This window comes from Aphelocoma coerulescens, chromosome 23, assembly GCF_041296385.1.
Source record: "Aphelocoma coerulescens isolate FSJ_1873_10779 chromosome 23, UR_Acoe_1.0, whole genome shotgun sequence".
NCBI lineage: Eukaryota > Metazoa > Chordata > Aves > Passeriformes > Corvidae > Aphelocoma > Aphelocoma coerulescens.
In genome coordinates, this window is record NC_091036.1 from 4,780,176 (window position 1) to 4,800,030 (window position 19,855).

Sequence of the window (19,855 nt, forward strand, 5' to 3'; positions counted from 1 at the left end):
AAGCCGATCCCCTTTTGTGGTTTTGCTTTTCTGGATGATACAATTTGCTATTCCAAGAACTACCCAGCAAATGGACCCCATTAGCTGAGTCCCCAGAGCAGCTGGAGCTGGAGCTGGCGCTTGCAGTGCCTTTGTCTGCGTCCACCTTGGGCCCACTGGGAGCTCTGGGGCCATGGCACTGCTTTGCCCCTGGATGGTGCCTGGGGTAGATGGGGGGACCAGGAGCTGCTGTCCATCCTTGCTGGCTGTGCTGACGGGGCATCTTATGGGATTAGCCTGGGCTGGGACCCGCAAAAAGTGCTGGGTTTGTTGAATTCCCCGTCACACTCATGTCCCTGGCACATGCTGACAATAACCCAGTTGTTGCCACGCTGCTGGGGGCTGGAGCCAGTGCTGGGGCAGTCCAGCCAGGGGCAGCCCTTTTGGCCCCTCGGACAGGGCTGGACCTCACCCTCATGCTTGACAGGAGCTGTGGGAATTCACATCCCTCTCTGCCTTTGGGCACGAGCAGCATCCCCTGCACTGGGGGCAGCATTCGGGATCCCACTGGCATCCCCCCACCTGCTCCTAAGGGCCCCTGCACAGCCGGCACACGAAGGGCAGCTGCGTGAATGCCATGGCAGCCTGTGCTGTTGGAGCCGGGCCCTGGGGCCGTGGTGCCAGGACATGGCCATCTCTGGCCACCAGGGCCGGGCAGTCCAGCCGGAGCATCCTTGGCCCGCTCGGTGCTGCCTCCCGCTGTGCAGGGATGCTGATGGCTCTGTTTGTCTTGGCTCCGATGGGCTTTTTCCTGCATGTGAGAGGCTGGAGCTGGGCAGGAGCCAGTGGGTTTATAAATAAAAGCGTCGGACACCTCTCTGGGTGGTGCTGAAAGCTCCTGAATTAGCCTCACCGCCCTGACACAGGGCTTGTGGCCGCTGTGCCCAAAAGACACCTGGGGGCTCTCCCCGCTCCCCCACCCCATCCCGGCCGCTCTTGCACAAGAGCCTCTGCATCCCCCTCCCCAGCCCCACTTGCATCCACCACTCCTGAAGTGCTGGGACACACTGCCCTGGCCAGACGGGATTTACCCCTGCTCCCACCAACCTCCCAACGGGACGTTTCCCAGACCCGGCTGCCCCACAGTGAGTAGCGATGTCCAGAAGTGGGCAGCAGACACCAGCCGTGCCCGGGGATGAGTTTGCCACAGGAGCTGGGTGCGGGAGCATCCCTAGGGCACGCTGTGTGCTGGCACCGCACAGAGGAGACATTGGCTGCCGCCAAGTGGCCCCTTGGCCATCTCTGGTTGCTGAAGAAGTGGGAGGAGAGTGCTGGCCTTACCACTTCACCTCCCGCACACCGTGTTGGTGCCGTGGCGCTGGCCCGGTGCGGGCAGGAGTGGCCGGAGACCGTGGGACACTGGCCTTGCACGGCATTTGCTTTCCACTGGCTCATCAGGGCCATGGTCCGGCCCTGGCAGAGCCCAGCGGGGGCCGTGGGAAGGAGCAGCCGTAACTTCGCAACAAAAGGAGCCCGGCAGTGGGCAGGAGACAGTGCCGGGAGCCAAGAGCAGGGGCAGGACCCCGTCCAGGGCTCCTCGAACCGGCCGCCTCCGCCCGCAGTGTGCCGGGGGATGCAGGCGGCCGCAGCCCCCGGTGCCTCCCGTGGGGGCAAGGGCCAGCACAGATGGGGGGTTCCTGGCTCCCAGCCGCGACCAGAGCCCTCCTCCCACCGCGCCCCCGCCACATTCCACCCAGGGCCTGACATTTCAACGTGCCGAGCCTTCGGAAAACAGCATTTTAATGCTCTCGCTGTAAAAGCAGTGGAAAATGTCCGTGGGCTTGTGCAGGAAGGCTCCCGGGAGCCGGCCACGCCGTGGGCGTGCCGGGCGCTGGCTGAGCCCTGCCAGGGCAGCTGGGATGGGGTGGGATCCTATGGAGCCCCACGTCTCCCGGAGACACCCCTGCAGCCGCAGCCAGCTCTGCTTATCCCGGTTATTTCTGTAGCAGTGGTGAGGCTGGTGCTGCCCGTCCCAGGTGGCCTCTGCAGACACTCAGGGCACAGACGGGGCTGTCACCTCACCCTCCCTGGGCGCTGCCTCCTGCCAGCCCTGCCTCCAGAGCTTTTCCCTACCCTCCTCCCACACCAACTCCAGAATGAAGGCTGATGGGGTCTTTAGGCTTCTTTTTTCTTCTGTTTTTTGTTTTTTTTAATAATTGTCCTCTAGAAAAATGGGCTGAGTAGGTCGATTTAATTTTCTCCCTATGTTTCATTGCTCATAAATGCCAGGTCAGTGTGGCAGTGTGGCACCTGCTGCAGATGCCCAGTGCCTGCTCAAACTGTGGCTGCCACTCACCTGCCACTTCCTAGAAGGCAACAACGTGCCCCAGGTTGGGTCTGATCCCTGAATCAGGTCTGATCCCCAGACCTATTCCCAGCCCTGGGTCTGTTCCCAGGATCTGGGCCTGCTACTAACATGGGGAAGTGATTGGCATAACAGTTGGGGTCCCTTGGGTGGTGCAGTAACCATGCCAGCCCCCTCCTGAGCGCCACAGCAGCCTCAGGAACCTGTGCCCAAACAAGGGAGTGTCCCCTTGCCAAAGCAGGGGGTCCTGGCTGGGCTCAGCACCGTGCCACCGGCAGGAGGAGACCCTCTGGGCAGTGGGTCCCGAGTGGAGACCAAGGGAGGTTCCCACATGACACAGCCTGGAGGAGAACTCGGAGTGAGCTGAGTGTTTTTCCAGCTTGAAGCCTAAACAAAAGGTTTTGTAATAAACATCTCCCTGTCCCTGGGTTCAGTGTCCAATTTTGCACCCCAGTGCTTCCCCAGGAGCATTTGAATATAGCAGATGGGAGCACAGGGGTGCAAAAGCAGGGACTGACCCTGAGGGACCGGACTCCATCCCGTTCTCAGTCCGCTGGAACTCTGCAGGGACACGGCTGCATGTCCATCCAGGGCCAGTGTCTCTAACAGAAACAAACGAGTCCTACTAAGAAAATATTCCATATATTCTGCACTGCTTTCCACTGGCGCTGGAGCTCCAAGTCCCCAGTTTTGCTTGGCAAAGGGTCAATGGTAACAGTGACGCCCAAGGCAGATGCTCTGGAGCCGTGAAGGTCACTGGCTCCTCTGGGCCTTTCTTAGCCAGTTCCCGGCACCGTCCCAGCTGCTTCTTTCTCCAGCCTGGGCCCAGAAGTGGTTTTTCCTCTGGGATGATCTGGGAGACATGAAATCCATACCATTTCCCTCTGGGCTACCCAGGCCGGGTCTGGTTGCTCTGCAGGTGCTGTGTGCCCTGGGCAGGATGGATCTGCCCGATGGTGTCACGTTGGGAGGAGAAGAGCAGTGGGAGATGAACACATTTGTGGGTGCAGGAGTCCAGGCAAGGGGGGTGGACTGGAATCCTCTGAAGCAAATTCAATGGGATGCTCAATTGCACTGGAAATTTGGAGCCTGGAAATGAGAGTGTGGCTGTGGGTCATGAGATGTTGGCATTAAGTGAAGCTGAAAGATGGTTAACAACAGAGATGGTGCACCTGGGGACACTGAGTGGCACCTCGTGTTCCCCAGGACACAGCACCCGGCTGGCCAGGAGTGGAGCTGTCCTGTGGGACTCTGCTGCCTCTGCACGGGGTCCTGGGGCACGGGGCTTTGGCATAATCCCCAGGAAAGCGGGGCTGCTGGAATTCCCGTGAGGCTGTCGGCTCCAAGACAAAGGAAATGTGGAAACTAAAAAAAAAAAAAAAAAAAAAAGAAATTTCAAATTGAAAAATCAAAGCAGCTGATTCAGCAATGGTGAAACATCTTGTGACAGCATCAGGAAAATTTTTTCCAAACAAAATTCTGGGAAAAAAATCAGCTTGATTTCGCACAACCCACAAGTGTCCCAACGGAAAGGCACGTGGGGGTTGTCCATTGGGATGAGGGCATGGAGCCCCACGGTGCTGTGGGGCTCCAGGAGTGCAGCCTGGCAGAGAGGATGCCCCGCAAAATGGGCATTACAGGGCACAAGGGAAATCTGAAATCCAGCCAGGAGCATGAGGCTGTACTGGACGGGAGCGTGGGATATGGGAGTGTCTTGTCAGAGTTTCCACTGAACACCTCGGGCTGGCTGGGGTCTCACATCATCTCACAGAAATTAAATTAAATTAAATAACATAAATACTGCCTGAAACGTGCGCTCCATCCCCTTCCCTGGGTGTGGAAATGGGGAAGCAGCTCTGCACGGCTGCCGTGCCAGGAGTGCTCCTTTATGGTGCATGGCCCTGGGGGCAGCAGGGGATGGGGATGGGGATGGGGATGGGGATGGGGATGGGGATGGGGATGGGGATGGGGATGGGGATGGGAAAGGCATGGGGATAGGGGTGAGGATGATGAGGGAAAGCGGAAGGCGATGCTGGCGCGGGGCCGCGGGTCACCGAGGCGAGGGCAGGACCGAGGCACCGCCCCGGCAGGTAACCCCATCCCCCCAGCGCCGCCCGACAGGGAGGGACACAGCCGAAGCTCCCGCTCCTGAAATTTATTTTAATGTAAACCTAGCTGTAAGGCAGCTTTTTCTCATTTTTAAACTATTTCATATCAATCCTTGGCCTGACATTTGTTTTCTTTGAGTGCGGTGGGGAGCGCGGTCGGCATTGCTGAGGATATCTCCTCTGGAATCTTGGCAGAGGCGGCTCCCTATCTTTGAAGAAACGGCAAATGCAAAACAGAAGGCCGATATTAGAGAAGCATAAACAGTATTTTCTCCCCGTTAACCCCAGGAGCGGCGCAGGGGCCGGCTCGGCCACACGGCGGCAGGGGGACACTGGCCCCCGCCGGGCACACGGCACCTGCCCAGGCTGGCCCCCAGGCAAGGGCACCCCAGCACCGCTCCGGGCAGCTCCCATCACCTGCGGCCACGGCGTTGTGCCCGTGGCCAGCGCGGTCCCTAAGGGCTGTGACCGACCCGGCGGGACAGGGCGCTGCGGCAGCCGGCGAGTGGCCACGCCGGGAGGGTCTGCAGTGGTTGGGGAGGAGCGGGAGGTGTAGTTGGGGGTGTCCCAACCACGGTCTTGCCCTGCTGGGCGTCAGGAGCCGAGCTCTGGAGTCTCCCCCAAGGAGATGCAGCTCCGAGGGTGAAGCGGGTCTCAGCGGGTGTTCTGCCAGGTGGGTTTTGTGGATGATGGACACGGGGAGGATGTGCCGGAGCGAGGGCTGCCTGGGCGGGCAGGCACAGGCAGCAGTGCTGGCACCAGCCAGGCTCACCTGGGGGGTTGCTAAAAAGCTGGAAGAGGAGAGGAAATGGAGATCAAAGGACCCAACAAAACCAAGGAGACAGGATTTCAAACTCTGATGTTAAAATAAAACTACTGTTAGGATAAACACTGCAAGGCAGGTTCCCGTCCGGGCAGCTGGGGCAGAGATGGGGAATGTTCCTGGTGTTTCACACAGGAGGGGATGTTCTCACAGCAATTCACACATTTGCTGTCGTACCTGAGCAGGTGCTGAGGGAGGAGCAGAGAGCTCAGCTGGGAAAACCACAATGTGGGGGACACGGTGGTGGGGTTGCTGTGCCAGGGACTGAGCTGCTGACCTGTAGCACCAGCTGTCCTGGGACACTGGGAGCCAGCTCGGCGACTGCTGGCTCCACGTTTTCCCACTGCTCTGGAGCTTGTATTTGCCATGGTGTGAGGCCAGCAGATCTTTCCCTTGGGAGAACAGGTGCTGCTGTTGAGGCTCCTTATTGCACCCGGAGCCACCGTGGGCTCCCCAAGTGCAGTTATGGGTTCCCACTGCATCCCCCTGAGCAGGGGTCCCCTTCCCGTGGGATGGGTGGGCAGGGCTGGAACAGCCACAACGTTGCTGCCCCACATGTCCCAGCCCCACAAAGGGAGCTGCCCAGAGCACCCTGCCCCAGAAGGCTCATTATAATGAAGCCGGTGACCCCAGCACGAGGCTGGAAGTTTAAATGTCTGCGGTTGATGGCCACTTGCCTGCAAATTCCCTGAGACGGGAATCGTTCTCTGCAGGTCCCTCCAGGCTTAGCAGATTTCTTTGCAAAACACCCGTAGCCTCAGAAAACGTTACTGCTGCACAGGAGCTGTGAGAGCAAAGTGGGTCTGACCAGCAGCCCTGGGGGAAACTCCGGCTGCTTCCCACTGCTCCACCAGGACTTACCCTGCAGCAGGGCTGGCCCAGCCACCACAGGGCCCCTGGAGAGCGATGCCCAGCATGCTGCTCCAGCAGCTCACTGGGGCTTGCAGCCCCTGTCCCTCCCTGTGGTGTCTGGGCAAATGCTCCACGTCCTACACCAGGATGTGGGCACAAGTGCCTGTGCTTGGTCATGGCATGAGCCTGGGTTCACTTCGCAGTTTGGACCCTGCACAGCCCCTGTGCAGTCCCCTGAGAAGGGGCTCCAGCTGAGGGGATGCGACCCTCCAGTACCTTCATCCCTACTGCAGCCCAGCTCTGGCACTGGGCTGCATCCAGCCCTCAGGGACAGCATCACAGCTGCCCCCTGGGCAGGCCACCATCCCACTGGGAAGAGGAGGAGGAGGAGGAGAGGGGAAGAAGAAGGGAAGAAAAAAATGAATCCCCACAAAAATGTCTTCATAACAGGAAACGTCTCATAAAATACCTGTGGTTTGGCATGTGTGATTCGACTGGTCAAACTATGCACCTGGCAGGGAACCCTGCTATTAATGCTGCAGCTCTGTTATTTCGGTGGAGTGGAGGCTGGCGGGGGGATGGGACCGGGGATTTGGGGTGCAGAAACCCTCCGCTGGGGCCAGGGCAAGGGGGGACATATCCCCTGGGTCTCACTCACCTCCATGGGCGACTTCCCAGCTGTGTTTCGGTGAGGGAACTGCAGCACGCCAGGGATGCCATGAGCCAGGCTGAGCCTTGCCCCCCGGCTGGAGCCTGGTGTTCCTGCAGCTCCGAGCCAGGGTTTTCCACCCAGACCCGAGCCCCAGCCACTGCTGTCCCGGGGGTCTCCGTCTGGGCCTGGCGATGCAGCGGTGCCCACCCTTCCGCAGGGATGGCCTCAGCCCCACGCACACCCTCGGCAGCGAGCGCCGGGGCTCTGCCGCGCTGCCGAGGAGTTTTGACAGCCGGAGGTGAGGGATTAAGCCCTGAGCCGTGCCCTGCGCTGCGCTCCCGGCGCACACGCCCGGGCTCCCTAATCCGCCCGAGCCGAGCCCTGACCCGGGGCCGCGGGATCAAGGGGTGGCACCGCCCCTGGTGCTGCCACAGCCCCCCTGGATCGCCAGCTCCAGGCAGCGTGAGCCACGGGGCAGCTGGCGCCACCGGCCTTGCCAGGCCACGCTGTGCCGTGCCAGGCCATGCTGTGCCGTGCCATGCCATGCCATGCTGTACCATGCCATGCCACGCCATGCCATGCCATGCCATGCCATGCCATGCCATGCCATGCCATGCCATGCCATGCCATGCCATGCCATGCCGTGCCATGTCGTGCCGTGCCCTGCCATACTGTGCCATGCCATACTGTGCCGTGCCATGCCATGCCATGCCATGTCATTCTGTGCCATGCTGTGCCGTGCCATGCCATGCCATGCCATGCCGTGCCGTGCCGTGCCGTGCCATGCCATGCCATGCCATGCCATGCCATGCCATGCCATGCCGTGCCATGTCGTGCCGTGCCTACCCCGTTCCGTTCAGGGCCAGGCGCGGGCGCTGTGCGGGGGCAGCAGGTCCCTGCAGATGGGGTGGGGTGTTTTTTCTTCGTCAAGGAAAATGTTTTCTTGTTCCCTGGGCTGCTGGCGGGCGAGGCTCCGGCTCCGGCTCCGGCTCCGGCTCCGGCTCCGGCAGCGGGTACAGCAGCCTTGGATTGGATCGGGTGTCATGCAGTTAAGGACACGCTGGTGCCAAGTCTCCCCCGCTCTCCCGCGCTGCTCAGCCGAGTTTCTCCCCGATGCCTTTGGCTTTCGCAGCCCGGCCTACGGAAACAACGTGCTGCTCTGCCTCTTCATAGCTCACTTTTCGTTTTTGACTCGGTTTATTATTATTTTTAAAGCATGTGTAGCGCAAAGCAAATCATCGACCTCCCGCTGGACCCGGGCCAGCCCCGTGTTGGGCTTGGAAATCCTCCCTGCTTTATTTTTTATTGTAAATGACCGGAGGATGGAGCGGCTCGATGGGACACGGCGGCGGCCAAGCCCGCCTGCTCCAGCCCACCCACACGCTCCGGCTGCTCCCGGTGCTTCCCCTTCGCCCCGGGCGAGTGCGAGGTGCTGCCCACTGCTCGCCCCCGGCCCGGGGCCAGCTTCTGCCATGGCTTCCAGAGGTGGTGGCTCTGTGATCCCAGAGCACAGAATGGGGACTGGGATGGGTACAGGCATGGGCATGGGGAAGGGGATGGGGACAGCAATGGGCATGGGGACGGGGACCAGGATGGGATGAGGCCTCGTGAGCCTGGGCATGCAGGTGAAGTGCATCAAGCTTCCCATCCTGCCCCATACCTGAGCCCTTCCATGAGGCTGGCATGGACCTAGGATGGAGCTGGGGTGAGGGCCAGCAGGCACATGCTGTGCCCCAAACTGACCACGCTTTGACCGCCGGGTCTAAACAAGTTCCCCGTTGTGCCGACCTTCAGTCACAATGGCAGATCCCCCGTGGATCACATATATTGACTTTAAAAATAATTAGCCTTGAAGGGAGCAGGCGCGGGGCTGGCCAGGCCCTTCATTAATATTTAAGTAACAGGGGCCATAAATCAGTTGCAGCTCAGCCAACAGCCCTGGCTGTGTCCATGGGGAAGCGGGGCCATGGTGTTCACAGGAACGTTGCCCAGTCCACAGGCACGGGAGTGCTGACATGGGCTCTGTGGGAAGAGTGGGACAGTGCAGGGGGCAGCAGCCCTCTTCCACTGGGAATGACCAGGAGCATGCCAAGAACACGCTAGGAGCTCACCAGGCTGCCCAGCACAAGCCACGGGCAGTTCTGGAGCGACGGACGCAGCACGGGCTGGTTGTTTTCCTGCGAGAACAAGGTGACATTTCTTGTCTCCTTTCTCATGCTCTAAGTGTGAGATTTTTTCCCTGTTCCCAGTGCTTTCATGGCGTGCCAGGGGTTTTTAACACGTCTGCTCACCGCCTGCCAGGGGAGCCGACACTCGCACCGTCAGCGTGGCGGCGGCGGCTCTGAAGCTGTGCCAGGGGTCTTGGTGCTGAGTCGGGGCCCTGCTCCCTCCAGAGCCAAGCAGTGCAGTGCTGCCGGGCCCCATCCTGCTCCAGCATCCCCAGTGAACAGCATGGACCCCTCAAGCGCTGCCCCTGTATGAACCCTCCTGGCTCAGCAGCTCCTGCTGCGCTTGGCTTTGCACCAAGGGATGGTTTTGGTCATACTGGAGTGTGCTGGGGGGGCTGGAGCTGCCTCTGAAGGGCAGCAGCCTGGCTGGACAGTGCCCAGCCTGGTGGCTGCAGTGCCCAGGCAGAGTGGGGTGAGCCAGGAGGGGCTGCAATCAGGACTCCTAAAGCATCTCCCCGGCTCCAGGTGGGAAAAAAATGACTCTTGTGGGATTTCTGTTGGTCATACCAGAGTGGGTTCCTGACCCCAGACCCCAGGAAGACCAGCAGGTAACCCCCAGGAGGATGAGCAGCTGACCCCCAGCTGTCTGTAGCCACCCCACACACATGATGGACTGGCTACTCTTCGCAACCTGCCAGGCGAGATGGGAGCGTAGTGTGGCTGCTCCGTGTGATTAATTATCAGCTCATAACACAGGAGATTTCAAGCATGAAAGAGCCTCTCCACAAGCACGTTGTGCACACTTTATCCATCATATGAGACTCCAGATGTTTCCATTTTATTGTTATTAAATCACTGCCTGGAGAGCACGGGTAGCGGGAGGCCTCCTGCCCCATGCTGGGCACTGCTGGGGGGGACACACAGCACCAGGGACCCGTTTTGTTGAGGGACATGTAGCTGGGGGGCTCAGGCCAGGCTCCTCCCATCGCTCTGCAGAGAGTGTGGCAGCTGGAATGACCCAGCTGGATCAAGGGGGAGTGTGCAGGAACTAAGCCTGTGGCTGGAGCCTCTGGGTGACAGAGGACACAGAGCAGGGAACTCAGTTTCACATCCAACACAGAACAAAACCTTGGTCAGATTCCCCTGTCCTCCCTCTCCCTTCCCTCTGGCTCTGTTTTCCCTGCATCTCACACCTCTCCAAGGACTGAGGTGTCACAGAAGGACAGGGGGATGCAGCGCCCAGCAGCGAGGGGCTGAACCACCCCAGGGTGCGGCTCCCATGGCAGCATCCCGAGAAAACAGCCCAGTGGATGGGAGGAGCAGGGGAGAATCCAGCCCAGGTGGGAGAGGAGAGAGCTAGGAAGGGAGGGAGGTAGAGATGGAGGCACAGGGGTCATGCCAGGTAAGGAAAACAAGTAAATAGCTGATTCAGGGGTTTGTTCTCCTCTTTTATTTAACAGAAACTGTATTTTTACAGCTGCAATCCCTTAAAATGGGATTCTTTTCCCCTTAAACAAATCCTTCTAAAATAATGCTTCATAAAAAGAAGCGTTCCTCTCCTCGACCCTGAAGACAGAAAAACAATAATGCCGGCGAGGCCCTGGCCATGCTGCCAAGGAGGCCGGGGGTGGCTGTCACCCGTGTCCCTGGCAGTGCCACCCGACCCACAGCCACAGCTCTGGGGGTCTCAGTGGGAATGGCACTGCTCCGGGCCCGTGGCTCTGGTGGGATGGGCAGAGCAGAGCTGCTTTCCCAGCATCTGCCACAGTCACCTGCATCCTCACAGGCATCGTGCTGCTAATGGCAGGGCCATCCCTGTCCCCTCCAGCCCTCAGCTGACTCCAAGACCATTTTCCAGGCACAAGAGCAGCTGTCAAGGCTGCCTCGTCCCTGGAGACTCCAAAAACCTGCCAAGCCCTTGTGGCATCAGGAACAATCCCATGCCAGGGCTCCCTGCTCCCTTGACTTAATTTGCTTTAATTTTGTTTTAATTTGGGTTGTTTTTTCTCTAGGCAGGAGATTTTTTTTTTTCACTGCTGCTTCAGCAAAAGCGATTCAGGAAATTCCGATGAAATCCCGGCACGCAGCAGCCCTGCCCCTGCTTGCCGGCAGGACAGGCCAGGAGCTTAATTCTCATTAATAACCACCATGGGTCAATTATTGTGAGAAGGAGGAAAAGCAGCAAAAAGCTCTTTGGCATCACGTGTTGTTTAAGCTTCCAAAAATAAATGTTCTTTGCAAATCAATCTGTTTGCAGCTCCACACGTGGAGTCGACAGGGAGAGTTGCTGGAGGAAGAGAGTGTTTATAAAGGGGGTTTATTTTAAATAAACAGGCACTTAAGGCTGAGGCTGCTGCTCCCATGTCCCATCCCTCGTCCTCTGCGTGAGCTCCCGGCATTGCCCGCGAAGCGCCGCAGTTGAGCCACAAGCGCGGTGAGTGTGTGGCTCCCACATCGTGGGTTTGGCTCAGCACCCACTTGGGAGGCTCAGCACCCACTTGGGAGGCTCAGCACCCACCGGCTGCCCCCAAGGAAGGCAGGGCTTGGCGGTGGCAGCCTGAGCCTCCCACAGGAGCCATGGCCACAGGAGCCAGGGCTCTTGTGAGAGGATCCCCTGCTCACTTGAGGGACGTGACAGCAATGCTGGGCTCGGTGGGCTGCACATCTCATCTGCCTTTTTTCCCCCTCTTACGTTTGTTAAAAATCTATAAGGGATGTGAGAGTTACCACAGACACTCAGGGCAGCTTCTGTAAGACTCCACTGGGTACCCCTGTGGTTGGTTACAGTGCAAGATGAGGGAAGAGCCTCGAGCTGGGCCAGGGGAGGTTCAGGTTGGGCATCAGGAAGAATTTCTCTGTGGAAAGGGCTGTCAGGCATTGGAAGGGGCTGCCCAGGGAAGTGGTGGAGTCCCAGCCCAGTGGTGTCCAACGAACAACTGGATGTGGTACTCAGTGCTCTGTGCTGGTTGACAAGGTGGGGATCAGTCACACGTTGGTCTCAATGCTCTTGGAGGTCTTTTCCAACCTCAGAGATTCTGTGATTCTATTCTATAAAGTGTGTATTTACCATGCATCTCCCAGCTGTGGTGTGTTGGGAAGGGCGACATGTTCAGGATATCTCTGATCCACACAAGGACAAATTCGAGGGAGTCTCGCTCCCACAGGGATCATTCTCAGGCTCCCAGCTGGTCCTCGTGAGGTGGGGGGTGTGTACCCCATCTCACTGTTGCTTTGTCTGCAGGAGCCGTGGGAGCAGGATGCTACCGGACGTCGTGGCGCTGCTGGTGACGATGGTGACGACGGTGATGGTGATCGGCCCTCGCTCGGCCACGGGAGGCGGCGTGGGGGGCTACGCTCAAGTCAAGTACATGCAGCCCATGGTGAAGGGACCCCTGGGACCCCCGTTCCGTGAAGGCAAAGGGCAGTACCTGGGTAAGGGATGCACTCTCTGGGGCTGTGGGATGACATGGGTCAGTGGGAAGGGGACATGGCACTTCACAGCCATTGGGCACTTGTCACCCTCTACCCTGAGGGTCAGAGCTCCCAGGAGCTGCCTGGCACAGCTGAGGGTGCTGCTGTCCAAAACACTTCGGCCAAGCATGGAGCAACCATTTGGGTCTCTAACCCAGTGCAAAAGGACAGGATGGACACGGGTAGAGGCTCAGCAGAGAAGTGAAGCCCTTTGCTGGGGCTGGCAGGGCACCGCCGGGCCCCTTGGTCTGGGAGCCAGGGGACACAGGGGACCCTCCAGCCTCTGGCTCCCACCCTTCAGCCCAACCCCAGCAGCTGTGAGGCACAGAAGCCCCGGCACTCACCGTCTCTGCCTCTCCCTGCTGTTAAACCTGAACTGTCCTGGCAAGGCTTTTTCCACTCCTCCACCTATTCCGTTTCCCTGTCTGCATTTTGCACCAGCTGGGAATAGAAGGAGTGCCAAGGCCAGAGCTGAGACACAGCCTGGCAAGGGAAGAGCAGGAGAGAGACATTTCCTCCTTCAAAGAGCAGCGACCAGAAACTTCACACGTGTTAAATTGCTCCCCACTGAGTGATGTGCACCTGGAGGGGCCAAGGCACCAGGGTCACTGCTCCTCACAGCCAGGGCTCACACCCCCAGCCCTGCCCCCACCTCGCCTGCCTGCACCCACCCCAGTGCTGCCACCACCACGGGATGGGGCACTGCTGGGCTCGAGTATCCAGACCTGCCAGGTTGGTGCTTGGCCCTTGGGAAGAGCCACTGGAGCCTCCCTGTGGGTTGTCATGGACCCAGACCCTCCCAGGAGCTGAAGAATTGGCTCTGGGAGAAGAAACTGGAGAAGGCTGGGCCACCGGTGGCTGATTTACTGGAGGGCTGAATGGCTTATCAGGAGTTCAGCACATGTGTCAGAAAACACACAGCAAAACCTAGAGCCGAAGTGTGCTATGAGCCCCCCCTCCCTGCCCCCTTCCCAGCTGTTGTAAAGCTGCTCCCTGAATCCCAGCCAGAGCCAAAACCTTCCAGCGTAGCACAGGAACACTTCAGCTGCTGGTGGGACTGGATTCAAATCTCTCTCTGCTGTTTTCCCTTCTTTTTTTCCCTTCTTCCTATGCATGGGAGCAGCTTGCATTGCCTCTGAGCAACGCTGCCTATGGTGGGGAGAGCAGAGTATGCCAGGCTGGGGCAAGGAGGGGTTAGACCAGGCACAGAGGGGACACTGAGGCAGGGCAGAGCATGGAAGTCCCCTAGACATTACTCCTCTAAAACCCTTGGGAAAGAGAGGACAGGTGGGGAACAGGAGAGGGGGACACAGGGACAGCTGCAGCCTGACCTGCCGGCTGTGGGGCCGCACAGAGGCAGCTGGGGAAGCTGGTGCCTCCTGGATCCCACCGAGCTCCCATCTCTGCTTAACCTCTAATTTGGCAAGGAAAATCCCTGCTGGCCTTCTGCCCTGCTCGGGGAGCTCAGCTGACTTGCCGCGACGGCGCAGGGCTGTGCCGTGCCCCTGCGGGTTACCCCGACCCGGCGGGAGCTGTGCGGGGCCCCCCAGACTGGCCCAGCCTGGCCGTGGGGCTGGGACCCCCGGCTGGGGGGCGAGGGGTTCCCTCCTGCCTCCAGGTGCCAACTGGTGATTGACAGGTTTCCTCAGGGTGCCAGACACCTTTTCTGACCCAAAAATGAGTGCCCCAGAGCACAGAGGGAGCTCAGGGAAGGAGATGCTGCTAAACGTTGAAATGCTCAGAATATTGAAGCAGACATTTGCACATTGGGGTTTATTTTGGCTTAATTTAAACCATGTCCATGGCCCTGCATCCAGGTAAACCCAGGAGCAAGTGCTGTGCTGGGGCACCCACTGCTGGGGGAGACGGTATGAGAGGTGCTAAAACACTGATCCCACGCAACATCCCTGTGAGCCTGTGAAACTCTCTCACGAGACAGGGCTTGGCAGCAACTCTGGAACAAGCTCGGCCGGGGTCCGCCACAGAGCAGCCAACCTCTCCTTCCTGCAGTGTCATCTGGCCGCGCTGGCCAGACCCGCTGCTGGCTGCTCGTGGCTGGGAACCACTTCCCATCCTGCTGGATTATTCCTCTGCTGGCCGGTCTGCGCTGCTGGGTCCCTCCTCCAGGCAGGACGGGTCCTTACTGGGATGAACACAGCTCCAGAGGGGCTGCAGCACCCACCTGGCCATGGCCGTGCTCCTCAGGAGGTGGAACGCTCCGTGGTGCCCAGGGGGGAGCTCCCAAGGGTCGTTCCTGTCCTGTCCCCTTCCCGCTGCCCCAGCTGGCTCCGCGTTAACATTCACGGTAGCTCTGCTCATGCTTCGAGGGGAACACAGAACCCCACGCTGGTGCTGCGAAACGCAGAGCTCCGAGACATGAGTCTGTGGTAAGACATGGGCTTTTGAAATCGGACACCAGCGGGGCTGCAGTGTTCCAGTTTCTCTCCGCTGACGGCCCCGGTTTGGTTTTCCCGTCTGCTTTTTTGGCCGCCTTCAAGCTGGCAGCTCCCGCCTGGCGTTTCTCTCCGCTGCCTTGTGTGAGAGAGTGTGTGTGTGCTTTTTCCTTCCTTCGTGGGCTCAGCTGTAGATCCTTGTTCTGATTCCATGCAAAATGACCTAGAAAACTAATTCTTTTCAAACTATTGCAAGAAAAAAAAATAAAAAGAAAAAGTAGGGGGAGAAAACACATTGAAATCATTTTCTGGAGAAATTTTTTTCCAGAATCCAAACCCCAGAAATAGTGCAGCACTGCACAGCTCCCTTGCCCTCTTTCCCACACCGTTTTCCGGGGTGAGGAGCAGGAGTTTGCAGAAATCCAGTGGCAGTGTCAGGACAGACAAGTATTTCCTTCATCAGGAGAGCCAAGTGACCGCAGCTACAGCTGAGGACGCGGGCCAGGCTTTGATTTATAGATAAGCTCTAAAAATGTTTCCATTACCCAAAGGAAAACACAGCAGCACCAGGCTGGGAAGGGCCAGAGATAATTGCTGTGTTTAGGGCAGGCAAAGCCACCTCCGATGCTCCGGGAGCTGCTGCCACAGTTATTCTTTTCACGTGTCTCAAATCTCCCGTAAGCTTTTCCCATTGACTGAGGAAATCTCCATGCTGGCGGATCCCAGCACCACGGGTGTCCGTGCTCCCAAAGCCCAGTTTGGCTCACTGGGGAGGCCCGACTGGCAGACCCTGGGGACTGTGGTATGCAGCCTTGTATCCTGCTCCCACCCCAGGCAGGATCCATCCCCATCCCAGGAGCTTGTTCATATAGATCTCTTCCCAACTGGAATGATCTACCTTGGGCAGATTTGATTTAAATTCACCCAAGATCTCACAGCCTTTTCCTCTGCCTTTTGCACTTCTCATCATCGTCCCGTGTGCGTGTGACTGTCGAGTATTTCCTTCATTTCAAACTGCCCAGAAAAGAGTTTGTCAGATTTATTCTTTCTCACCCTTTCCTGGTGTCACGTGGGAGGTGACACCCTGCCTGGGTCAGCCTCGAGGACTTATTTATGCTCACGTCTGTGCTTTCCATGCTGAGCTGTGGTGGGCATGTCATCTGCCTCTCCTCGCCTTTGGAGTCTCTCAGCCCATTAGTTTCTTTCTTATATCCGTTTGCAAAAGACCTCAATAAATTCTTGAAATGTCAAGTGGTTGCAGCCTATTCCCAGCTGGGCTGACTCATTTGGATGGAGCTGAGGCTGCATTTCCCTCCCAGCTCTTGGCTTCTCCTCCACCCCCAGAGCTTTTTTCCTTTTTGGTTTTTCTCTGCCTTGCTGGACATGGGAGCTGCGCCAGCAAGCACTGTGGGCATGGCCTAACCCATACACCCATTGCCTCCTCAGGCTCTTGAGTACATGTCCAAGAGTTTTCTTTTTAATCCAAAAGGATTAAAGGTCTCCCAGGGCCCTGGACTTGCGGGACGGGGTGAGGGATTATCCTCAGTCTTGGCTTGTTCTGTCGCCATCCTCTCAGCTGAGCCCAGGCAGGAGCGACTGAATCCCACGGTGCTTTCAAGGCTGCTGGGAAATGAGGCAGCAGGAGGTTTGAATCCAGCTCCAAAAACATCCTGCAGTAACTCATCACAAAACAGCTCTGCCAGAGCTGACAGCACCTTCCATGGTGTCACCTGACATCATGGAGGGATGTGAGGCTGGAATGAGAGCCCTGGGCTTTAGCCTTGCCTCAGGACAGCCCTGCTGATGTGGGGGCCCAGGAAGCTGCTGTGGCTATGTTTAAGTGGAAGGGTCCCCCTTGAAGCCCTGCCCAGGCCGTGCAAAGACCCCGGCTCCAACATCCCAAGGACATCCTGCACCTGCACACTCCTTGCCGACCGCCAGCTCTAGTGACACTGTGTCTCCTCTTTCCACAGACATGCCGCCGCTGCTGCCCATGGACCTCAAAGGGGAGCCAGGACCACCAGGGAAGCCTGGCCCACGTGGACCCCCCGGGCCCCCCGGCTACCCAGGAAAACCGGGAACGGGGAAGCCAGGAATGCACGGCCAGCCTGGGCCCGCTGGGCCCCCTGGCTTCTCGGGCATTGGGAAACCCGGCATCCCAGGACTCCCCGGAAAGGCGGGTATGAAAGGGATGCCCGGAGCCAAGGGCGAGCCTGGCATGCGAGGGGAGCAAGGGCCGCGGGGACTTCCCGGCCCGCCGGGCCTGCCCGGGCCAGCCGGCCTCTCTGTCAATGGGAAGCCGGGTCCCCAGGGCGGCCCCGGCCTGCCCGGGTTTCGGGGCGAGCCTGGCCCGAAAGGAGAGCCGGGCCCCCGCGGAGAACGAGGGATGAAGGGTGAAAACGGCGTGGGGAAGCCAGGGTTACCGGGGCCCCGGGGGAACGGGGGCCCTCCCGGCCCCGCGGGGCCCCCAGGGCCCGCCGGTGTTGGGAAGCCCGGCCTCGCTGGGCTGCCGGGCGCGCCGGGGGACAAGGGCGACATGGGCCCCCCGGGCGGGCCGGGTGTCACCGGGGAGCCCGGCCCTGTGGGGCCGCGGGGACCCCCGGGGATCGATGGGATCGGTGTCCCGGGCGTCGCGGGGGTGCCGGGGATACAGGGCCCCATGGGACCGAAGGGAGAGCCCGGGATCCGCGGCCTCCCTGGCCTGCCAGGCCCCACGGGCTACGGGAAACCGGGCTTGCCCGGCCTGAAAGGAGACCGCGGGCAGCCCGGGGCGCAGGGAGCCATCGGCGATAAAGGGGAGCCCGGCGTTGATGGGGAGCCGGGCGAGCCGGGCCCTGCCGGCATCATCGGCCCGCCGGGCCCACCGGGGTCCATGGGGCTGCCGGGCAAGCACGGGCTGCCCGGCTCCAAGGGGGATGTGGGGCCGAGCGGGCCCCCGGGAATGCCGGGGATGCGCGGCGACCAGGGCCCGAACGGCTTCGCGGGGAAGCCGGGGGTGCCGGGAGAAAGGGGCCTGCCCGGGTCACTGGGACCTCCCGGCCCAACGGGCCCCAAAGGTGAACCGGGGTTCATCGGCCTTCCGGGGGTGCCTGGATTAACGGGTGGCCCCGGGCCCAAAGGGGACGGTGGGATCCCGGGGCAGCCGGGGCTGCGGGGCCCCTCCGGCATCCCGGGATTGCAAGGACCTGCTGGTCCCATGGGGCCTCAGGGGTTACCAGGCCTGAAAGGGGAGCCCGGGCTCCCTGGCATTCCTGGCGAGGGGAAGACCGGTGAGCCTGGCATGGCCGGACCCATCGGCCCACCTGGAATGCCAGGAACGCCAGGGCTGAACGGACCACCAGGCCCACCGGGGCCACCTGGGCCACCAGGAGCGCCAGGAGTGCTGGACGAGACGGGCATCGCAGGGCTGCACCTGCCGGACGGTGGCGTGGAGGGGGCTGTGCTGGGCAACGGGAAGCCGGGCAAGCCACAGTATGGCCAAGGAGAGCTCGCTGCCCGCATTGCGCCGGCTTTCACTGCCATCCTCACCTCCCCCTTCCCTGCATCTGGCATGCCTGTCAAGTTTGACCGGACCTTGTATAATGGGCACAATGGCTACAACCCGGTCACCGGGATCTTCACCTGCCCCGTATCCGGAATCTACTACTTTGCCTACCACGTGCACGTCAAAGGGACCAACGTTTGGGTGGCCCTGTATAAGAACAACGTGCCGGCCACCTACACCTACGATGAGTACAAAAAGGGGTACCTGGACCAGGCCTCGGGCAGTGCCGTGCTTGAACTCAAGGAGAATGACCAGGTCTGGGTACAAATGCCCTCGGACCAGGCCAACGGGCTGTACTCCACAGAATACATCCACTCCTCTTTCTCCGGGTTCCTGCTCTGCCCCACATAACGGCTGTTGGGCACTTTTCCTTTACACCCACTTTAGCCATAAACTGTCTTTTTTTTTTTTTTTTTTGATAAAAAAGTGTTTTAAAATTAATACAAAAAAGAAAAATCACTGGGAAGAATGCGCAAGACATTGTCGTGGGACCTTGCTTCATGCTGTTTGATCCATGAGTCAAGAGGGTAATCGGGAAGGAGACATCTATCCATCTATCTTTCTCTTTTTGGGGGAGGGAGAAGGGAGGGAGGGGAGCGACTTCCTCAGCAAAGCATATTTGGAATAAATTTTACCCCAGTGACTGGACATCAAACATAGGAACATGCTTGGGATGGCAAGGATCTGGCTCTGTGATCCAGAGGGTCAGCTGGAAGACCAGACCCCCCCCGGCCTGTATCAAGTGCCCTCGTTTCCCATTTGGAATGCTAGATAAATAAATCCAGCTGTGTCATGGCTGGCATGTTTGGTAACCGACGCAGGGTCCCAGGCACTTACACAAACCCATACAGCAGCAGGGATCCACGCTGGATTGAGAAATTTCCTTCCAAACCACCAGATGCCCAAGTTCCAGGCTCGCTGACGCCTGTTTTTCCAGACTGTGCTTTGGGGCAGTCTCTCCGATTCACTCTGGATTCAGTGTGGTTGGATTTATAATCCTAAAAAGTGGAACACTTTGCATAAGCACCTTCTTCTAAGAAGTAAATATTATTTTTAACCCTCCCCCCCAGCACCTTTAGGAATAAAACCATCCAGGCACTGGTACCTGGGAGGATGCCACGACCAGTTCCAAAGGCAGTGAGGGAAGCTGGGACCCCCGTGATGAACAACGATCCACTCTCTCCATTCACCTGCTGGGAAGTCCAAGGGCTGGTCCTGTCCCGTCTGTCTCTGCAGCCCAAAGACTTGCTTGGCCTCAGGAGCATCTCTGCCCACACAAGGATGGCAGTGCCAGCCTAGCTCACGGTGCTGCCAGCTGGTGTGACATAAGGAAGTGCCACTGATGGACAACTTGCTTTTCCTGTCTATTTCAGGATGTGTGAACTCTTGCATTGGTGTCCCCCCTTTCTCTGGGGATCTTGGAATTAAGAAAAAATAGTGCTGGTTCTAACTTTCCACGCAGTGATTTCACCACGGTGCTATGACCCATTTAACAACATG

General features: G+C 59.1%; 1 protein-coding gene across 1 annotated transcript; it reads left to right on the forward strand.

The window, feature by feature from the left end:
• The first annotated feature begins 12,038 nt into the window (after positions 1-12,038).
• COL8A2 (collagen type VIII alpha 2 chain) lies at positions 12,039-19,351 on the forward strand. The gene is made up of 2 exons (XM_069036053.1): positions 12,039-12,379; positions 16,785-19,351. The coding sequence occupies exons 1-2, from the start codon at positions 12,205-12,207 to the stop codon at positions 18,704-18,706; spliced, it is 2,097 nt and encodes a 698-aa protein (XP_068892154.1). The 5' UTR covers positions 12,039-12,204; the 3' UTR covers positions 18,707-19,351.
• Positions 19,352-19,855: the final 504 nt, after the last annotated feature.

Bases quoted from the DNA above. Each gene is read 5' to 3' on its own strand.
- COL8A2 (XM_069036053.1), top strand. From the start codon at position 12,205: ATGCTACCGGACGTCGTGGCGCTGCTGGTGACGATGGTGACGACGGTG. The intron at 12,380-16,784 runs GTAAGGGATGCA...CTCTTTCCACAG, and splicing joins AGGCAAAGGGCAGTACCTGG to ACATGCCGCCGCTGCTGCCC.